The 18,994-nt window shown below is 45.3% G+C and overlaps 1 protein-coding gene across 2 annotated transcripts in view; it reads left to right on the top strand.

The window, feature by feature from the left end:
• The window catches only part of HSDL2 (hydroxysteroid dehydrogenase like 2), a 64,974-nt gene that overhangs the window by 13,565 nt on the left and 32,415 nt on the right, over nt 1-18,994 (top strand). The window contains exons 3-5 of one of the 2 annotated variants that reach the window (XM_032213152.1): nt 2,077-2,175; nt 2,319-2,433; nt 14,767-14,870. In XM_032213152.1, the coding sequence (XP_032069043.1) occupies nt 2,077-2,175; nt 2,319-2,433; nt 14,767-14,870 (318 nt within the window). The remainder of the gene's footprint in view (nt 1-2,076; nt 2,176-2,318; nt 2,434-14,766; nt 14,871-18,994) is intronic. The other variant, XM_032213153.1, reaches the window with a different exon arrangement.

Below are 18,994 nucleotides of genomic sequence, written 5' to 3'. Positions count from 1 at the left end.
TTAGCTTCCAGTCCCCTAATCATCCTGGTTGCTCTTTTTTGTACTCTTTCTAGACTCTCAACATTTTTTATAGCATGGTATTTTATAGATACTAACACAGGATCCTCAAACTTCCAGGCTTCTGGTAGAGGACTTGAGATTGAGGAAGACACATAGCCCCATAGCGGTGAGAAGCATTTCTTCTTCTTCTAATGAAGAATGAGCAGAGATACTGAATAAAATTTAATTAAAGAACTCTTTTGCTGGGTATAAGACAACGTAGCATGCATATTTCATAAAATCCAAGCAAAAGTGGAAGCCTATGTTTACCATACAGAGTCTGGAAAGAATGATATCCTAGTCAAGCAAAATGAGAAGTTGTTCCGAGCAAGAGCTTTTAACACCAGGTCACAAAACTTGTGTACCTTCTCTCTTAGGCCTGAGGGCTGTCAAGTACAAGGAATAAGGGAAACCAATGTGCTTCCACCAGTCCCCAAATCTGAATGAAAACAGGCTAAAGGGATCAGAGAACGCAAACATAAGCCAAGCTACAAGAAACCAGAGATCACAAATATGAGGAAAAAAGATAAAGAGCTCATGCTTTACAAATAAAGGAAGCAGTTAGCAAAGATAGAAGCTTTTAAGATAAGCTAAGAAAGTAAACACAAAACAAGGTCACTGAGCAGCAACTGGACCATCTAGAGATTACGTGTTGTCGGGAAGAAAGCAAACAGTGATGTTCATCAATAAGTGGATCATCGCTCAGATTTCGCAAACCAGGAATTTCCAATTTCAGTACCGCAATTCAGCTGACCTCAGAGGAGTGTTTTGTGAGGAAACGGTCCATGTGAGTTGCCAGAGGAAAGATCAATTACATATATCATCAGCACCCAAATCCTGCATACAAATCGTTTAGTCTAAAAAGAAAAATAAAGCATTAGTCCTATAGGCCAGGGCTATTAGGGGACTTAAACTGGGCTGGGGAAACGGCCAGCAAGGGTGCGCGCACACATGCTTGCATGAGCAGCGGGCAAGCATGTACACTCCATTTGTGTCAGCGGCAGGCGTGGGTACACACCACTTTGTAAAAATGGAGTCCTGTGTGCTCTTGGCAGCTGTGTATGCATGCAAAATCATTCCCTCTATCCCCCTCTCCCGCCAGTCCATAAACCCAGAAACATTGGGGAACTCTGCTGTAAACCAAATACAAAATTGGAAGGGCATTTTTCAAGAAATATTGTGTTGAGATGTATCTAGGGTGATTGAAATCTCTAAACTATTTGCAGTACACCTAGAGCAAGAAGTTTTGATGTTTAAACTCTTGCCTATGTTTTTAACTATGTAGTCCAAGAAAGTTTAAGTATTTTCATTTTAAAGCTACTTTATTGTAAAACAGAGACACTATTCTCTATTGAGATTGATTCTGAGAAACCTATAACTTCTTTCATTAGCAACAAAAATAGGTATTAATTTGACAGTTTGATAATTGTATGGCACCACTGGACTTTAACACATCAAGGCCCACAAGCAGAGCTTTGGGTTTAAAAATTCCCACTTCATCATTGAATCTGTAAATAGATAGGAGGTTACTCCCTTCTTCTGCCACCTCCCACCTTTTGTCTTGGATATATTTCATTTGTTTATTATATTTTTAATTTTCTAAAAAAATAGAGTTCTCTGGATAGATTAACAAATAATTTCAAACAGACAAACATCAGTAAACCAATCAATTTCACAAGAGAAAAGCATAATGATACATATAAATATAGATAAGTCGTAGTTCGTTGACTTGTTTCCTGTCATATATAAAGTTAACTACTGTTTAATATTTGGAACTTGCATTAAACTGTAGTTAATCTAAAAAGGAGGAAGTAAAGGGAAAAGCACTGAAATCATGATTTATGGCAGTTGAATCTCTTAAGAATTCTGTCATCTCAGAGCTGAATTTTAAATGGTTCCAAATTTGGGGTGTAACATTAAACTCTAGAGAGCTTGATGACTTTTTTTCTTTTAAAATGCAATTAAATTAACATTTTTTACAGCAGACTTATTTTTAAAAAGTTGACTGACTATATATATATATTGATTTCTCATCAGTTGAAGCAGCTGGAGGAAAGGCTTTACCTTGTATTGTTAATGTAAGGGAAGAAGATCAAATTGCAGATGCAGTGGTCCTAGCTGTTCAGAAATTTGGAGGTAACGGCTTGCGTTCAGTCCTGAAGTATATGCTAAATGTACACGTTTATTAAAAGCTATTTAAACAATAAACCCCCCACGGACAAATTGCTAGATTGAAAGATGAATTTTCAGAAATTAACGTGACTTGTTTTTAAAACTAGGAATTGATGTCCTTGTGAACAATGCAAGTGCTATTTCTTTAACGGGCACGCTGGAGACACCTACGAAAAAAGTGGATCTTATGATGAGTGCTAACACAAGGGGGACTTACCTTACGTAAGTAATTGCAGATGATGCATCTTTTGATGTATTTAGATTTATGTACCACTCCCATTTTTTTTTTAAAAAACCCTGCATTTAAATGAGAGACATTATAGATGAAGCATGTTTCTGATTGATGAAAGTTGCTCCCTAGAGTCTGTTTCATTTTTTGGTTAGAAAGAATCTGAATTAAATAAATGGATTGAGAAACTAGGAAGGGCTAGGATGGGTGTTGGCAACCCACGGCCCCAGAGCCGTGTGTGGCTCTTTGACTCCTTTCCTGTGACTCCTTGCTGACCCAGTCATGCGACCAGCACTCCACTCCGAGAAGGTGCAAGCCTCTCCGCAGAGCCACACGGCTGAAACGCCCCTAATGTTTTCTTTGCACTGCCCGTGACTGGCTGCTTTTTGCGATTCCGCGTCCATCAAGGCAGCTCAGCGCCACCATGGTTCCCTTTGTGTCGGCTCAGGAAGGAGGGGAATGGGGAGCAGCAGTTGCCGCCAGATGCAGGGTGGGAAGAGCTGTGGCTCTCCTGCGCAGCGTGGCTCTCCTGCACTGGGCAAGGCAGCCGGCTACTCACCTCACTGAGCAGTGGTGGCAGCAGTAGGAGGAATCACCATCCCTGTCGCTGCTGTGATCCCAGTCCAGGAGGATATCCTGCTTGTCTGTGTGCGCACGCATGCACACGAGAAAGAGATGAGAGAAAGAAAAGGGGAGAAAAAGAGAGAAAGGGAGAAAGAAATGAGAAAATGATGGAGGGAGAGAATGAGAGAGAGGAAAGAGAAACAAATGAGACAGAAGGGGAGAGAGAGGGAGAGAGAAATGATAGAGCTGGAGAGAGAGAATGAGAGGGAAAAGAGCAGGAAACAAATGAGAGAAGGGGAGAGAAAGAGGAAAAAGATAAAAACAAATGAGAGGGAGAGAGAGAGAAAGGAAGAAGGAGGGAAATGAGATAGAGCTGGAGGGAGAGAATGAAAGAGGGAAAAGAGGGAAACAAAAGAGAGGGAGAGAGAGTCCTTGACTTAAAACAGTTCATTTAGTGACCGTTCAAAGTTACAGTGGCACTGAAAAAAGTGACATGACCATTTTTCACACTTACAACCATTGAAGTATCCCCATAGTCACCTACTCAAAATTCAGATGGTTGGCAACTGGTTCATATTTATGATGGTTGCAGTGTCCTGGAGTCCTGCAATCACCTTTTGTGACTTTCTGACTAGCAAAGTCAATAGAGAAGCCAGATTCACTTAACAACCATGTTACTAACTTAACAACCACAGTGATTCACTTACCGATGATAGCAAGAAAAGTCAAAATGGGGCAAAATTCACTTAACAACTGTCTTACTTAGTAATAGAATTGTTGGGCTCAATTGTGGTCGTAATCGAGGACTGCCTGTATCCCACAGTCACAAAATAGCCTTCTTTGACCTTCAAATCATCTTCCAACAGACAAAGTCAATGGGGAAGTTGGCTGGGAATTCGCAAGTTATGTGACATTTGACTTGTGATTCACTTATTGACCAAAGTGGAACTCACACATCAGGCATGTTATGCAATGCTTCACTTAATGACCGCATTGCTTTGAGACAATTGCCAGTCCGAATTGCAAATATTAAGTGAAGCTTTGGAATTGGAAGAAATATCTCTTCTTCCATGTGTTTTTATTCGAGCTTTAGAATCTTCAGAGTCCTTATTCCAAATCTCACTGTCTGCTGAGGGGCACCAAGTGAGTGTATATAGCTGTGATGGCTAACCAAGGGCACAGGTGGCACACAGAACCCTCTCTGCGGGGACACGAGCCATCGCCCTAGCTCAGCTCCACTGCGCATGCGTACGTGCCTCCTGCCAGTGAGCTGATTTCTGCCATGCATGTGTGTGGGGTGGGGCACCTGCAGGAGACATGCCCGCATGTTCAGAGGGCGGGGTTTGCATGTGCATACATAGGGAGCACACGGAGGTGCCGTGCACCACCCTGCAGGCCATTTTTGGTCCAAGGAGGCTGCAGGAAGGCCTACCAGGCCCAAAATGGGGAGTGTGTGCACATGCGCAGGGGGGTGGGGGGCACATTTGCAGGGGGTGGGGCACAGAGGGTTGCATGCACATGCATGGGGGGTGGGGGGGTGCTTTTAGCACGCTATGACAATAAGGTTAGCTGTCACTGAGTAGGATTTTTCAGTGATTTCTCTCCAGCTTTACAGTAATTTTTCCTAGAGACATTGATTTAATGTTGCCTTTGTTTTGCCTTTTAGAGGCCAGGCAAAGATCTTTTATTGCCGGGAGCCTTTTATTTTTATTTTTCTGCAATATGGCCTGTTAATCAACTCTCTTATTTCTGGTTAACAGCTGTCAAATTATTGCTTTAATGCATGGTTGGTGTTTCTATATGTATTTTTAGTTAATTTTTGTTCATCACTCTGCACTGTGGCTGAGAAATGACTAATACATTTTGGCAGTAAATAAATGAAAACACATTTTGGAGCAACTCTTTCCACACTTCCTTGCTCCACCACCAGACTTGAAGTTTAGCAATTTACAAGTGAAACAGAGATTTAAGAGAATGGTAGAAGCTACCATTTTCAGATATAACGGTTCTGTTTCATGACTTGAAAAAAAGGGCCACCCAGATTGCTAAATCAACTTCGTTAACAATGTGGAGCCTTTTCTTGGTTGGCTTCATCTGCCAGTCTATAAGCTGCAGTATTTCTTTTGCCTTCTGTATTGGACCCATCCATTGAGTTTTCTTCTCAATAGTCCAAAAATTGTCATTTTTTTAAAGGATGTTTCCCAGCGTGGTTTAAAGCACCGCTATTTTCTGGTAGTTTTCCATTCAAAAGCTAAATAGGCCCCGTCCTTAGCTTTCTTCCTCTTCAGAATGGGACTGTCAGCCTCTGCTTTGCTGCTGTTTCGGCTGCCATTGTAACGGGAAGTGGGGGGGCCTGGTATTTGGGTGGGGAATCATGATGTGCTGGAGGAAGATTGTAGACGCTGACCTGACCATCTTACTGCACATGTGGAGGAAGGGAGTTTCCCGCCAAGGTTAACTGTCCGGCATTCCATCCTGGTGATGTCTTTTGAAGTTATCTCCCACCTGACAGTTGGGTGCATTATAATTGGACAATGGACTGGGGTGCCAAGGGGAGGGGATTGAATTATACATGATATTCTTTACTTCCGCGCCTAATTAACCAGATTCAGCTTAGCTTTGCTACTGTTCGTTTATAATTAGTAAAAGTACACTTGATTTCAAACAAATGGAGTTGAGTGGTTTCTTTCCTGATTATTAAATGAAGTCGCAGCTGACAATAAGCTGAATCTCAATCGTGCCCATCCCGGAGTGAACAACTACCGAGGGGGGTTCCCTCACAAGAAGAAAAGAAAATGTCTTTGCATGAAAGCGACCAGGAGGAAGAAGAGGGGGCAGCGGCGGGACCATCTCTAACAGAAAGACTAGCCAAACTAAGAGTGGAAGAAACTGCCGTCCGTCCCAGATGGACTTGGGGTGTGGGACAGAAAGAGGAACTTGAGGAATTATAAGCTGGAGTCACAAGAAGGAGGCCAAAGAAAAAAACAGCGGCTGACTGGAGTGGCAGTCAGTGAAGAAGACTACAAAATCTCCCATGCCATGAGGCTCCTCGAAGAGGCATGGACTGAACGTCGAATTCGAGAGAGAGCTGTGGAAAGGGAACCAACAGAGGAACAGGAGAGAAGGTATTTACTACCCAGCTTAAGGGAACCTGTAGGGGCCGGAGCGGGATGTTCACAGGAAAACCCAGAACCAGCCTCCCCCCACTGTGGCTAGAGACATTCCAAGAGCAGGGGAGGGGGGGCAGGCGACGCCGGATGGCTAAGGTCCCACCCTTAAGCGTAAAATATGATGGAGACCCAGAGGCCTCAGGTTGTTTATTATTCAGGTCTGGAATTATATGGAAATATATGGGCCTAATTTAGAGACAGATGAAATTAAAGTGAGAATGGTGTTAATGGCCTTGGAGAAGAAAGCAGCCGACTGGATGGTCGGGCTACATAAATGCAATTTCCCTCTCCTGAGAAATTTTGATGAATTTATGGCAGCCATGAGAAGAAGGTTCGATGACCCTTTGACCGAGCAGTGCGCTAGGCTGAAATTTACGGCCCTTAAACAGGGAAAGAAAACTGTGCCAGACTATGTGCAAGAATTTCAGGAATTGTCAGCTTATATGAGGGGGTGGTCGGAAGAGGCCTTGCTGCATCAATTCGCTGATGGCTTGGATAAAGATGTTTACCAGCAATGCATAAACAGACGCCTTCCCCGTCGTTTAGCAACTTGGTATGAAAACGCGGCAGACGTGGAATTGGATTTAATCAGGCTGCATTGCATGAAAGAGGGAGAAGTTGAGAAATCCCCCCCAGCACTTCCTAACACACACACCCCCGGCCCAGGAGTGAAGGCAGGGGAGGTTTTGCAGGCAAATCCAAGCCTTTCACTTGCTTCCGCTGTGGAAAGAAGGGGGATCGTGCTATGAATTGCCGCGTCAAACTGACTCAGCCTGCTCCAACCCCCCCCCCCCCGGAGGGAGGGGAAGCCGGAGAGAACTCCAAGCAAGAGGAAGGAGGCTGCATTCGCTGCTGAGAATGTTTCTCGACACTTCAAGCCAGAGGAGGAGGGAGACGGAAGCCGTAGCTCGTCTGACGAATCTAATGATGAGAATTCCCATCGCTGGGTAAGAGCTGGCCCTATGCTTATCCCAATTGAGCTTAGAGTGCCCTCTTCTGGCGCAACAGAGAAACTTTTAGCTCTATTAGACTCGGGGTGTTCCCGCTGCATGATAAGCGGGGTGGGAGAAGCAGAAGTCTTTAGCAAAAGTAGCATACGGGAACAAAGCCTAAGTCTTTGCATGACAAAAGGCATCTTGATGTTGCACGGGTGGAGATGATGGAGAAACTGGGCTTGAAATTAAAGACTTTAAAAGTCCCTATTGCTTTTTGCCAAATTGATGGTTCTATTGCGGGAGATGGCCCTGCTCATTTTTCCACTGAACCCATCGAGATGTGGATGGGCACCCACCAGGAATTGATAACTTTTATTGTGGCACCTGGGATGTACCGGCCCCTTATTTTGGGACTCCCCTGGCTCTGTAGATGGAACCCACGCGTTAACTGGAGGGAGGGGTGGTTACGTATTCGAACAACCACACCCCCTGAGGGGAAAGTTGAAACTCTGGACTCTGATACTACTGCCCCCACGCTGGCAGCCAGGGGGCAGGAGAAAATTGAGGGGGAGGAAAGAATTCCGAAGGAATATTGGGACCTCAAAGATGTTTTTAGTGAGAAATCTTCTGATAAATTGCCCCCTCACAGACCCACAGATTGCACCATTGATATTTTATCTGGAGTAAAGCTTCCAAAGCCCCAAATATATTCAATGTCCCCTAGAGAAATGGAGGAAATGTGGAAGTTTATTGATAAAAACTTGGAAAGGGGTTTCATTGAGCCAGCAAGACCCAAGGTAGCAGCGCCAGTCTTGTTCAGGGAAAAGAAAGATGGCTCCCTGAGATTATGTGTGAACTTCAAAAACCTGAACTGCATCTCAGCTCAGAACCTGTACTCGTTACCACTGATGAAGGACATGCTGGCCCAACTGGGGAAGGGCCGTATTTTCACTAAGTTGGACTTAAGAGAAGCGTACTATAGAGTCAGAATTAAAGAGGGGGACGAATGGAAAACTGCTTTCATCTGCCCCCTTGGTTGTTTCCAGTTTCGAGTAATGCTGTTTGGCCTACAGGGGGCGCCAGCAGTTTTCATGCAGCTGATTAATGAGGTTTTACATGACCATCTTTACAAAGGAGTTATCGTCTATTTAGATGATATCCTTATTTACACGGAAAGACGTGAAGAACACGTGAGACTTGTTCGCACAGTGCTAAAAAAACTCCGGGCGGCTGAACTCTACGCCAAATTATCCAAGTGCGAATTCCATCAGGAGAAGTTGATTACCTGGGCTATCGCATCTCACACAGGGGTATTGAGATGGACCCCGCTAAGGTCAAAGCGGTCACCGAGTGGGAGGCCCCTTGTACACGTAAGCAATTGCAAAAGTTTTTGGGGTTTGCTAATTTCTACCGTCAATTTATTCCTTCCTTTGCTAAGATAGCTCTCCCAATAACTAACCTCCTTAAGTCCAGAGGAGGGGCCAAACCCAAACCTAGCAGGTCGCTGGATTGGACTATGGACTGTCAAGCTGCTTTTGAGAAGTTAAAGCGCCTTTTTGCAGAGGAACCAGTTCTCAAACACCCGGACATGGACGAACCTTTTGTAGTCCAAGCTGATGCCAGTGACGTGGCTGTGGGTGCTGTACTACTTCAAGCTAATAGCCAAGGTAAATTACAACCCTGCGCTTACACCTCTCGCAAACTGACCGAGACGAGAGACGTTGGGCCATTTGGGAGAAAGAAGCTTTTGCTGTTCGATGGGCTTTGTCTATGTGGCACCATTTTCTGGAGGGCGCTAAACACCCTTTTGAGGTGTGGACTGACCATAAAAACTTGGAAGCTGTGAGGACGCCCAGAAAACTTTCTCTTAAGCAGATGCGCTGGGCTCAGCATTTCAATAGATTCAATTTTACCTTGAAATACATTCTGGGGGGGAAATTTTTATGGCTGATGCTTTGTCCAGACTCCCTCAGTACAACTGTTCTAAACTCATTGTGGTCCAACCTGTCTTTCCCGCGAAGAGCTTCGCTGCTCCTGTTGTTACTAGATGTCAAGCGACTTCTAAGGTGGAGATCACTCAGGACTTTCTTTCTGAGCTAAAAAAGGCCCTTACTGGAGATGACTGGTTCCAACAGCAAATGAATGAATGCACTATGAAAGATGAATTGCCTTGGATTGGGGCGAAGTAATATGTTCCTCTGTCCATTAGACCCATTGTTCTCCAACGGGCTCATGACTCCCGGATGGCTGGGCATTTTGGATTAGTCAAAACTCTACACCTCGTCAAGCGGCAATTTTGGTGGCCCTCGTTGAAAAAGGACATTGAGGCATATGTTGCCAGTTGTCCCGTTTGTGCTGTCGCTAAACACCCCCCAGGTAAGCCCCAGGGGTTACTCCAGGCGGTGGCTCGCCCAGTGGCCCCATGGAAGGAGATCTCCATGGATTTCATTGTTGAACTTCCTGAGAGTCAGGGACACACCATTATATGGGTTGTTACGGACTTATTCTCCAAACAGGTCCATTTCATCCCTTGCTCCAAGATCCCCTCTGCTAAATGTCTCGCTAAGATGTTCATCTCTCATATTTATTGCTTACATGGGGTGCCCGACCGCATCATTTCGGACAGGGGTGTTCAGTTCACCTCCCTCTTCTGGAAAGAGTTTCTGAAGCAGATTGGCTCTGCCCAGGCTCTGCTCCTCCCACCACCCTCAAACTAATGGGACTTGTGAAAAGACTAATTCCGTACTGGAACAATATTTACGTTGTTTCATCAACTACCAGCAGGATGATTGGGTTGGATTTGTTGCCTCATGCTGAGGTGGCTTAAAATAATTCCGTGCACAGCAGCACTGGCTTTACCCCTTTTCGTGTGGTATTCGGCCAGGATTTTGTACCCATTCCTGAGATTCCTCGTGAGCAACCGCAAGTGCCTTCGCTGTCCGAGTGGAGTGACCGCCTTCGGGACATTTGGCCTTTGGCTCTCCGGACTCTGGATGCTGCGCACCACGCTCATAAAAAACAGGCTGATAATAAACAGACTAAGCCCTATGAGTACAAAGTTGGTGATCGAGTTTATTTGTCCACTAGATTTCTTCAAACACCCCAGAAGTCAAAGAAATTGGGGCCCAAATATGTTGGCCCGTTTCCCATTGTCACGATCATCAACCCTGTTTCTGTTGGCTCCAGTTGCCTAAGCATCTCAACCGGGTTTACCCTATTTTTCATGTTACTCTCCTGAAGCCTCTCTGCACTTCTACTTTGAGACCGCCTCTTCCTCCTCCACCCGCTCCGCTTTTGATTGAGGGTGAACAACATTTCGAGATCCGTGAGATTCTGGACTCTCGTAAACGGCGAAACCGTGTTCAGTACCTGGTAGTTTGGAAGCATTTTCCCCCATCTCACACTGAATGGGTTGACAGGTCCCATGTTCGAGCGCCTCGTCTGCTCCACAAGTTCTACTCTGCCTACCCTGACAAGCCCTGATTGTCAGACAATCTCTTAATTTTTCTTTTCTTTTGTTTTTTTTTCTCTCTCTCCCTTCCCCTTTCTCTCTTTTGTGTATTGTTGTGGGTCCGTTTGTTTGTGTTCTTTTCGTTTCTGCAGGTCTGACCACCTTTTTTTGGAGGAGGGCTGGATGTCAGTCTCTGCTTTGCTGCTGCTTCGGCTGCCATTGTAACAGGAAGGGGGGGGCTGGTATCTGGGTGGGGAATCATGATGTGCTGGAGGAAGATTCTAGACGCTGACCTGACCATCTTACTGCGCATGTGGAGGAAGGGAGTTTCCCGCCAAGGTTAACTGTCCGGCATTCCATCCTGGTGGTCTTTTGAAGTTATCTCCCACCTGACAGTTGGGTGCATTATAATTGGACTATGGACTTGGGTGCCAAGGGGAGGGGATTGAATTATACATGATATTCTTTACTTTCGCGCATAATTAACCAGATTCAGCTTTGTTTCGCTACTGTTCATTTACAATTAGTAAAAGTACACTTGATTTCAAACAAATGGAGTTGAGTGGTTTCTTTCCTGATTATTAAATGAAGTCGCAGCTGACAGGGACAACTTGCCATAGCCAACTCGCTGCGGCTACCTCACCACGGCCAACTCACCATGGAATGACATGCCACTGGACAATTTAACAATTCAATTTAATTATTTAAAATAAAGAAAACATTTTAATTGTTGTCATTCACATTTCATGTTCTCCCTTCTTTTGCATCCTTCCTTTAATGATTCTGTTCCACGGTTTCTTTGTAACTCTTCCCCTGCAGCGAGTTGGCCATGGGCAGTTGGTTGCAGCAAATTGTCAGCGAACCCTTCTCCTTCCTAGTTCTACCCAGATTTCTAGAAAAGTTATCTGTGCTGATTTTCTCCTTCAGTTGCAGCCCATCATCACACCACCACTCTCTCAAGTTTTTAGTGCTCTTTGGAGTAGATTTTCAGAGAGGAATAAGGGAAGAAAGTATTACAAAACTCGCCACTGTAACTGCTGTTGGAAGCTTTTAACAAGCAAGAATAGGAGTCTTTTGTTCATACAAGCAAACCAGAAGACATTCTGGTTTCAGAATGGTGTCTTAAGATATTGTTCCTATCTAGGCTCCACAAGAGCCTGAAGCAAACGGCTTGTCCTGACAAAAGAACCCTTCTATTTACTGTGAATTCTGCTCATTCACATCCAGCAAAGCCTTTCAAGGGAGGATTTACAATCACACACCTTATCTGGCTTGGAGAGCTGCCAGGCCGATATCTGCTAAACTTGGCAAGGAGTATTGGAGAGTCATGAACCAATTAAGCCAACTAATTGTCTCCTGCAAACTCCACTCCCCTTTCTTGCTCCTCTTTTATTTCCTCTGGGAGGGGCCATTCATCGTCCACCTGTGATCTTACTCCCAAGTCGACCCTTGTTCTTTGGCTGTTCCCTTTGTCTGGCAACTCAGTGTATGTGCACCCTGGGAACAAGCTCCAGCTGTTTGTCTGCCTCCTTGATGTCTGACTCTGAAGGCAGCTGATAACTGGCATACATCTCTCGCCCCCTCTCTGCCTCTGACACAGAGCCCTCATCAGACCCTTCCTCAGACTCCAGGATTGGCCCATGTTCCTCGCCAACCTCATCTTTGTCCTAATCTGCTGCCAGCTCTGCTGGCAGGCCACAACAGATATCATGGTTACCTAAGTTTCTAAAAATACTTTCTCTTTAATATATTGATGTTTGTGCTCTTTTGTAGCTTTACATTCAAAATCTATGAGGCATATTTTCACAATTCTTAAAGGATGTAAGTTTTTTTTTAAAGTGTTGCAGGTCTGAAAAGAGTTTTGTACAAAAGAAATATAAATAATTGTTAATTGGTTTATCAGTGAGAAAAATAGAGGCTTTACCATGTTGACTACATGTTTTTCAGAATAAATTATCTTGGAAATAAAATAACTTTCCTGTATGAAAAGATTTCAGATTTCACTTCTTGGTATTTCTGTATTTCTTTTCTTTTTTCGTGTTAGTGATACATTTTTTCTGTGGTTGGGTTCAATCACAAAGAGAATGTATTACTAGCAAAAAAAAGGCAGCATGAATACTCTCGGATCTTAATTTTATTTTAGTTTTGCAATATATTAAGTGGGGAGGGACCATTTTCCTGTTATTGCAGTACAAAAACTGCAGAGAGAAGGAGGAAGACTGTGTTAATGTAATTTTATACAATCCACTAAAATATTCTCAAGCATTTTTAGCACTTTCGCACAATTTTACTCAGATTCCTTTCAGCCATACAGTTTAGGCAGCATGGATGCTGCCCATCTCTTTCTTTGAAAAAAATCTGAAATTGCGTTGGGCTGCTATTTTTGTTCCCTTGAAAAAAGTTTGCAGCATGCTTTCTTTCTTTTCATAGATTTATGGTTCATGCATTGCACTGGGCCTTTTCTAACAATTAGGCCATGCTTTTAGTTAATGCTATTATTTCTATTCCAATGATTATTTTATTTTATTATTTTATTCTATTTTTATTTTTATTTGTTTGTCTTGGCCTCCAAAAATATAATGTTGCAATGGATGCGTAAAATTGTTACAGAATCGGAGAAGAGGTTTGATTTCCCCAAACAAAGCAGGAGATCAAGTCTACATTCATGCAATTATGGGCAGGGAATATTGGGGCAAGTCAAACATTAGACCCATGACAAAGGTGTTGCAACATTTTTATTGTGAAAGGATAGAAAGAAAATTACTTAAAATAACTTCCCACATACATACAATATTGACATTCCCTCCTTATATAGGAGAGAGATCTCTTATTTAAGATATTATTGGTGTTTTGTTTCTGCTTACACACGGATCCCAGAGGACATTTTGGAAAGAAGGAAGTGAGAAGCTCTACTGATATTAAGATATCACAAATGGATACGGTTGCTCTCTTGTTTTCATTCTGCTCTCAAATGTTTCTTGTTCTGTGGTATTTATTTACTTTCGTGCCTAGAAAGAACTCCTAAAATAAAAAGCCGCCTCGGCTTATACTCGAGTCAGTGAAAAATTTGCCCGAAATGGAGGAGAAAAAGGGGCGGGGCCATGCCGCTGGGTGACACTCGTGAATGGCCCAGTGCCCCTGTGAGTTTCCCCTCCCTCTGTGTCAGTTTGCCGCGCAGCGCGCACCGCACCATCCCCCCTCCTCACGTTCTAATGTAATGCAGGGCTGTCTTACGATTCCCCTTCCTCCCCCTCCTGCCGCTCTGCAACGATGTCCCACCTCCTCCTTGTTATGGCAAGCAGCCACATAGCGATGTCCCACCTCCTCTGGTACAGTGATCCAATGATAGGAATCACTGTGCCGTGTGTCATAGGAGGCGGGACATCATCATCACAGCGGGACATCAGCATCATGAGGTGAGTGAAGTATTTCATTGAATACACCGCTAGTTTACTGTTTTTCTTTGAAATAAATATTCAAAAACATTATTGGTATCTATTTTTATTTTTGAAATTTACCGGTAGCTGCTGCATTTCCCACCCTAGGCTTATACTCGAGTCAATAACTTTTCCAGTTTTTTGTGGTAAAATTAGGTGCCTCGGCTTATATTCGGGTCGGCCTATACTCGAGTATATACTATATATCTATATATCTATCTATCTATCTATCTATCTATCTATCTATCTATCTATCTATCTATCTATCTATACACACACACACACACACACACACACACACACACACACACACACGTGTTTTTGTGTATGTGTATGTTCCAGCATAACTGGAACACCATGAACAATTTCAACCAAACTTGGTACACAAATTACTTACTCTCTGGAAAGCAATACTGTGGGGGATAAGGCACCTCTAACACCTCTCAGGGTGTGTATTCTGGTAAGATATAGCCTGTTGTACCTTAAAATGGCTTCTACCGTACTGCCTACTGTACAGCGCTGTGGAGTTGCCATGGTAACGGCTTCGCAGTACTCTACAAAGGGGTCCTCTCTGGTAAGGAGGAAAATGAAACATTAGAAAATGGGGTGATATTCATGGAAGGAGGGTTGGGATAAATCAATACCCGTGCAGCGCTGGGTTATCAGCTAGTTTGGTATAAAATTAGTTTGGTATAAAATTTTATCAGCTAGTTTGGTATAAAATTTGATTAGAGTTCCAAATCTTTCTTGTGTTTGTTCATATCCTCAGATCTAAACTGTGCCTTCCTCATTTGAGAAAGAGTAAGATTGGTCATATCCTTAATATCAGCCCACCCATCAATTTAAATCCCATCTGGTTCAAAAATCATTGTGGTAAGTAAACTTTTACTTTTTTTTTTTTATTAAGCATTTATAGGTCGCCCTTTTCCCTGAGGGGACTCAGGGCGGCTTACAATAATAGGGGAGGGGAGTGCAGGACAAAACACAAAAAGAAAATGTGAATAAAAATAATTAGCAATAAAAAACCCAACATTCATTCAACATTCGGGAGGGGCGAGAGTAAAGTCTTATCCCCAGGCCTGACGGGATAGCCAGATCTTGAGGGCTGTGCGGAAGGCCTGGACGGTGGTGAGGGTGCGGATCTCCACGGGGAGATTGTTCCATAGCGTCGGAGCTGCAACTGAGAAGGCTCTCCTCCGCGTAGTCGCCAGTCAGCACTGACTGGCGGATGGAATTCGGAGGAGGCCTACTCTATGCGATCTGATGGGACGGAGGGAGGTAATCGGCAGAAGGCGGTCTCTCAAATAGCCAGATCCACTACCATGGAGCGCTTTATAGATGGTAAGAAGGACCTTGAAGTGCACCCGGAGACCAACAGGTAGCCAGCGCAGCTCACGGAGGATCGGTGTTATGTGGGCGAACCGTGGTGCGCCCACAATCACTCGCGCGGCTGCATTTTGGACTAGCTGAAGTCGCCGGATGCTCTTCAAGGGCAGCCCCATGTAGAGCATATTGCAGTATTCCAGCCTAGAGATCACAAGGGCTCGAGTGACTGTTGTGAGGGCCTCCCGGTTCAGGTAGGGCCGCAACTGGCACACCAGGCGAACCTGGGCAAATGCCCCCCTGGTCACAGCTGATAAGTGGTGGTCGAAACTCAGCTGTGGGTCCAGGAGGACTCCCAAGTTGCGGACCCTGTCTGAGGGGTATAAATTTTGACCCCCCAGCCTGAGCGATGGAACGTCAGCCAAATTGTTGGGAGGAACACACAATAGCCACTCGGTCTTGTCCGGGTTGAGTATCAGTTTGTTAGCTCTCATCCAGTCTTTAACAGCCTCAAGACCCCGGTTCATCACGTCCACCGCTTCATTGAGTTGGCACGGGGCGGACAGATACAACTGTGTATCGTCCGCGTATTGATGGTATTTTATCCCGTGCCTCCGAATGATCTCGCCCAGCGGTTTCATGTATATGTTAAACAGCAGGGGGGATAAGACCGAACCCTGCGGCACCCCATAAGTTAGGGGCCTCAGGGACGATCTCTGCCCCCCCACCGACACCGACTGCAACCTGTCCGAGAGGTAGGAGGAGAACCACTGCAGAACAGTGCCGCCCACCCCCACCTCCCGCAGTCGTCACAGAAAGATACCATGGTCGATGGTATCGAAAGCCGCTGAGAGGTCAAGGAGAACCAGGATGGACGCGTGGCCTCCATCTCTGGCTCTCCAGAGATCATCGGTCAATGCGACCAAAGCGGTTTCTGTGCTGTAACCGGGCCTGAAGCCTGACTGGAAGGGGTCAAGATAGTTAGCTTCCTCCAAGGTACGCTGAAGCTGGAAGGCCACCACCTTCTCAACAACCTTCCTCACAAAGGGGAGGTTGGAGACTGGACAGTAGTTATTAAGAACAGCTGGATCCAAGGACGGTTTCTTCAGGAGGGGTCTCACCACCGCCGTCTTAAGTGCGGTGGGGAAGTACCCCTCCCGAAGAGAGGCGGTAACAACCTCCTGGATCCAGCCTCGTGTCACCTCACTGCTGTTGGCAACCAGCCAGGAGGGACACGGGTCCAGTATACAGGTGGAGGCACTCACAGCTCGCATAGCCTTGTCCACATCCCCGGAGGCAACATCCTGAAACTCAACCCAGAGATGGTCTGCCAAGTCATTCCCTTGTGTGTCGGCTGGATCTGCGGGGGTGGAGTCCAGGTCCGACCGAAACCGAGCAACTTTGTCCGCCAAGAACTGAACATACTCCTCAGCCCTACCCTGTAAGGGGTCCCCCGTCTCCCTCCTATTTAGGAGGGAGCGGGTTATCCTAAACAGGGCGGCTGGGCGGGACTCGGCGGACGCTACCAAGGTGGCAATGTGTGTTCTCTTAGCTGTTCTTAATGCCCGGATGTACTCCTTGGTACATGCTGTCAAAAGTGCTCGGTTCGGTTCGGACCTATCGGACCTCCACTGGTGCTCTAGGCGTCTCCTCCGGCACTTTATCTCCCGGAGCTCCTCAGTGAACCAAGGAGGCCTCCGGGAGCCGCTGACTCGGAGGGGCCGTAGTGGCGCAATCCGGTCCAGAGACTCTGATGCTGCCGAGTGCCAGGCAGCAGCAAGAGTCTCCGCCGAACTGTGGGCGAGAGTATCAGGAATAACCCCAAGCTCCGTCTGGAACCTTACAGGGTCCATAAGTTGCCTGGGGCGGAACCACCTGGTCGGTTCCTCCTCCCTACGGTGGGGGTTTGGCCTCCGGAAGTCTAGCCTCAGTAGGCAGTGGTCTGACCACGACAGGGGTATGATCTCATTACCCCTCAGACCAAGATCATAACTCCACTGCTCCGAGAAGAATACGAGGTCGAGTGTGTGACCCGCTGAGTGAGTCACTGCTCACTGATAGTATTTTTTTTCTATACGAAGCAAGCAGCTACATATATGGGTATGAGATAACAAAGACTTCAAGAAGGCAGTAATTGTATAATTGAAGCTCTTTGTACATATGTTCCCAGAGTTCCCTAGCTAACAAAATCCTTGCTGAGAATCTAGAAGATGCTGTAAGAAAAAGAATGGTAGAGCCATGGAGAGAAGCAATAATATGAATCAGTTTAGAGTCATTATGTAACCACAAATGTACTAATTCCAATCCCCCTTGAGTGCTTTTGACTAGCGAACCTTTTCGGCACCAAGTGCCAAAGAGGGAGAGCGCACACTTGCAAGCACTTCACATGCACACACGCTTGTCTGGGACGTGATCCGAAAGAGGAGCTGCCCACTGGGCATACGCACACTGGAAAATGAACTTCTGGTTTCCGGCACATGCGTGCGTGCCGCCCAGCTAGTGTTCCAGTTAATGCTGTGTATGCATGCATGATAATCAGCTGGCTGGCGCGCATACTCACTCCGGAAAATGGAAGACCAGCTCTTCCAGTTTCCAGTATTGCCACATGACCAGCTGATTATCATGCGCACATGCGTGCCGGAAACCCAGAAGAGGAATGGAGTGTGCCAGGAGACATGGCTCCGCATGCTGCTTTGGGCACACATGCCATAGGTTCACCATCACGGGCATAAATTTTTAGCAGAGCCCTGGTGGCGTAATGGTTAGAATGCAGAATTGCAGGCTGACTCTACTCACTACCAGGAATTCGACCCTGTCCAGTTCAAGGTTGATCCAGATTGTTGGGGGCAATAGGCTGACTCTGTAAACGGCTCAGAGAGAGCTGTAAACCACTATGACATGCTAAATAAGTGCTATTGCTATTAGCAGTAAATCCATTCAATTGAACCTTCAGGTGTGGATGTAGTTTTTCACACTTGACAGTTGCTAAGGTTGGAAGACAGTTGATACAAATCCCTCTTGCTTTCTGCACTTTGTGTTCACACTAACAGCTCCTCCATTTAATCTCAGTTTCAGAACATAAAAGTAGGAGGTGGATGGATTTCCCCTTTATTCTTCCTCTTTGCTGCTGATTTTTTCCCTTATCCTTCCTCTTTGCTGTTGAAGATCTAATATAATTACATCTTATTTTACTATTTTGCATTATATTCATAGTTAGCTTATAGGGGACCCATAGGTGCACCCATGTCATAGGCAGGTTTTTCTTGACCGTGAATGTATTACATCTTCAGAAGCCTCATCCATGAAGCATCTCAAGGGCAAGCTTTTTTTTTTTTTTTCAATTTCAGAACTTGAAGGACATCAGAAATGGCTGCTATTAGTTCATGACATTCATCTGCCTCTTGGGACCCCATTTCATGTTGGAATTTGACCAATTTCAGAAAGGAATTTCCTCAGTTTATTGGCCTTAACTGAGGAAGTTGTTTTAGCTGCTGCAATTCCAGGTTTTGCCTGAACCTTCTGTATCTCAAATGACAAGGCTGGATAAGGAGGCAGTCACACCACTGTTGTATTATGACAGTTTCTGGTTACTTGTTCAAGTGAAGTACCTCTGTGCAAGAATTTATACCAGAGGTGGGTTTCAAACCCCGGCACTACTGGTTCACTCGTGCATG

This window comes from Thamnophis elegans, chromosome 3 (assembly GCF_009769535.1).
Source record: "Thamnophis elegans isolate rThaEle1 chromosome 3, rThaEle1.pri, whole genome shotgun sequence".
NCBI lineage: Eukaryota > Metazoa > Chordata > Lepidosauria > Squamata > Colubridae > Thamnophis > Thamnophis elegans.
This window is presented reverse-complemented; position numbering and strand designations above follow the sequence as displayed.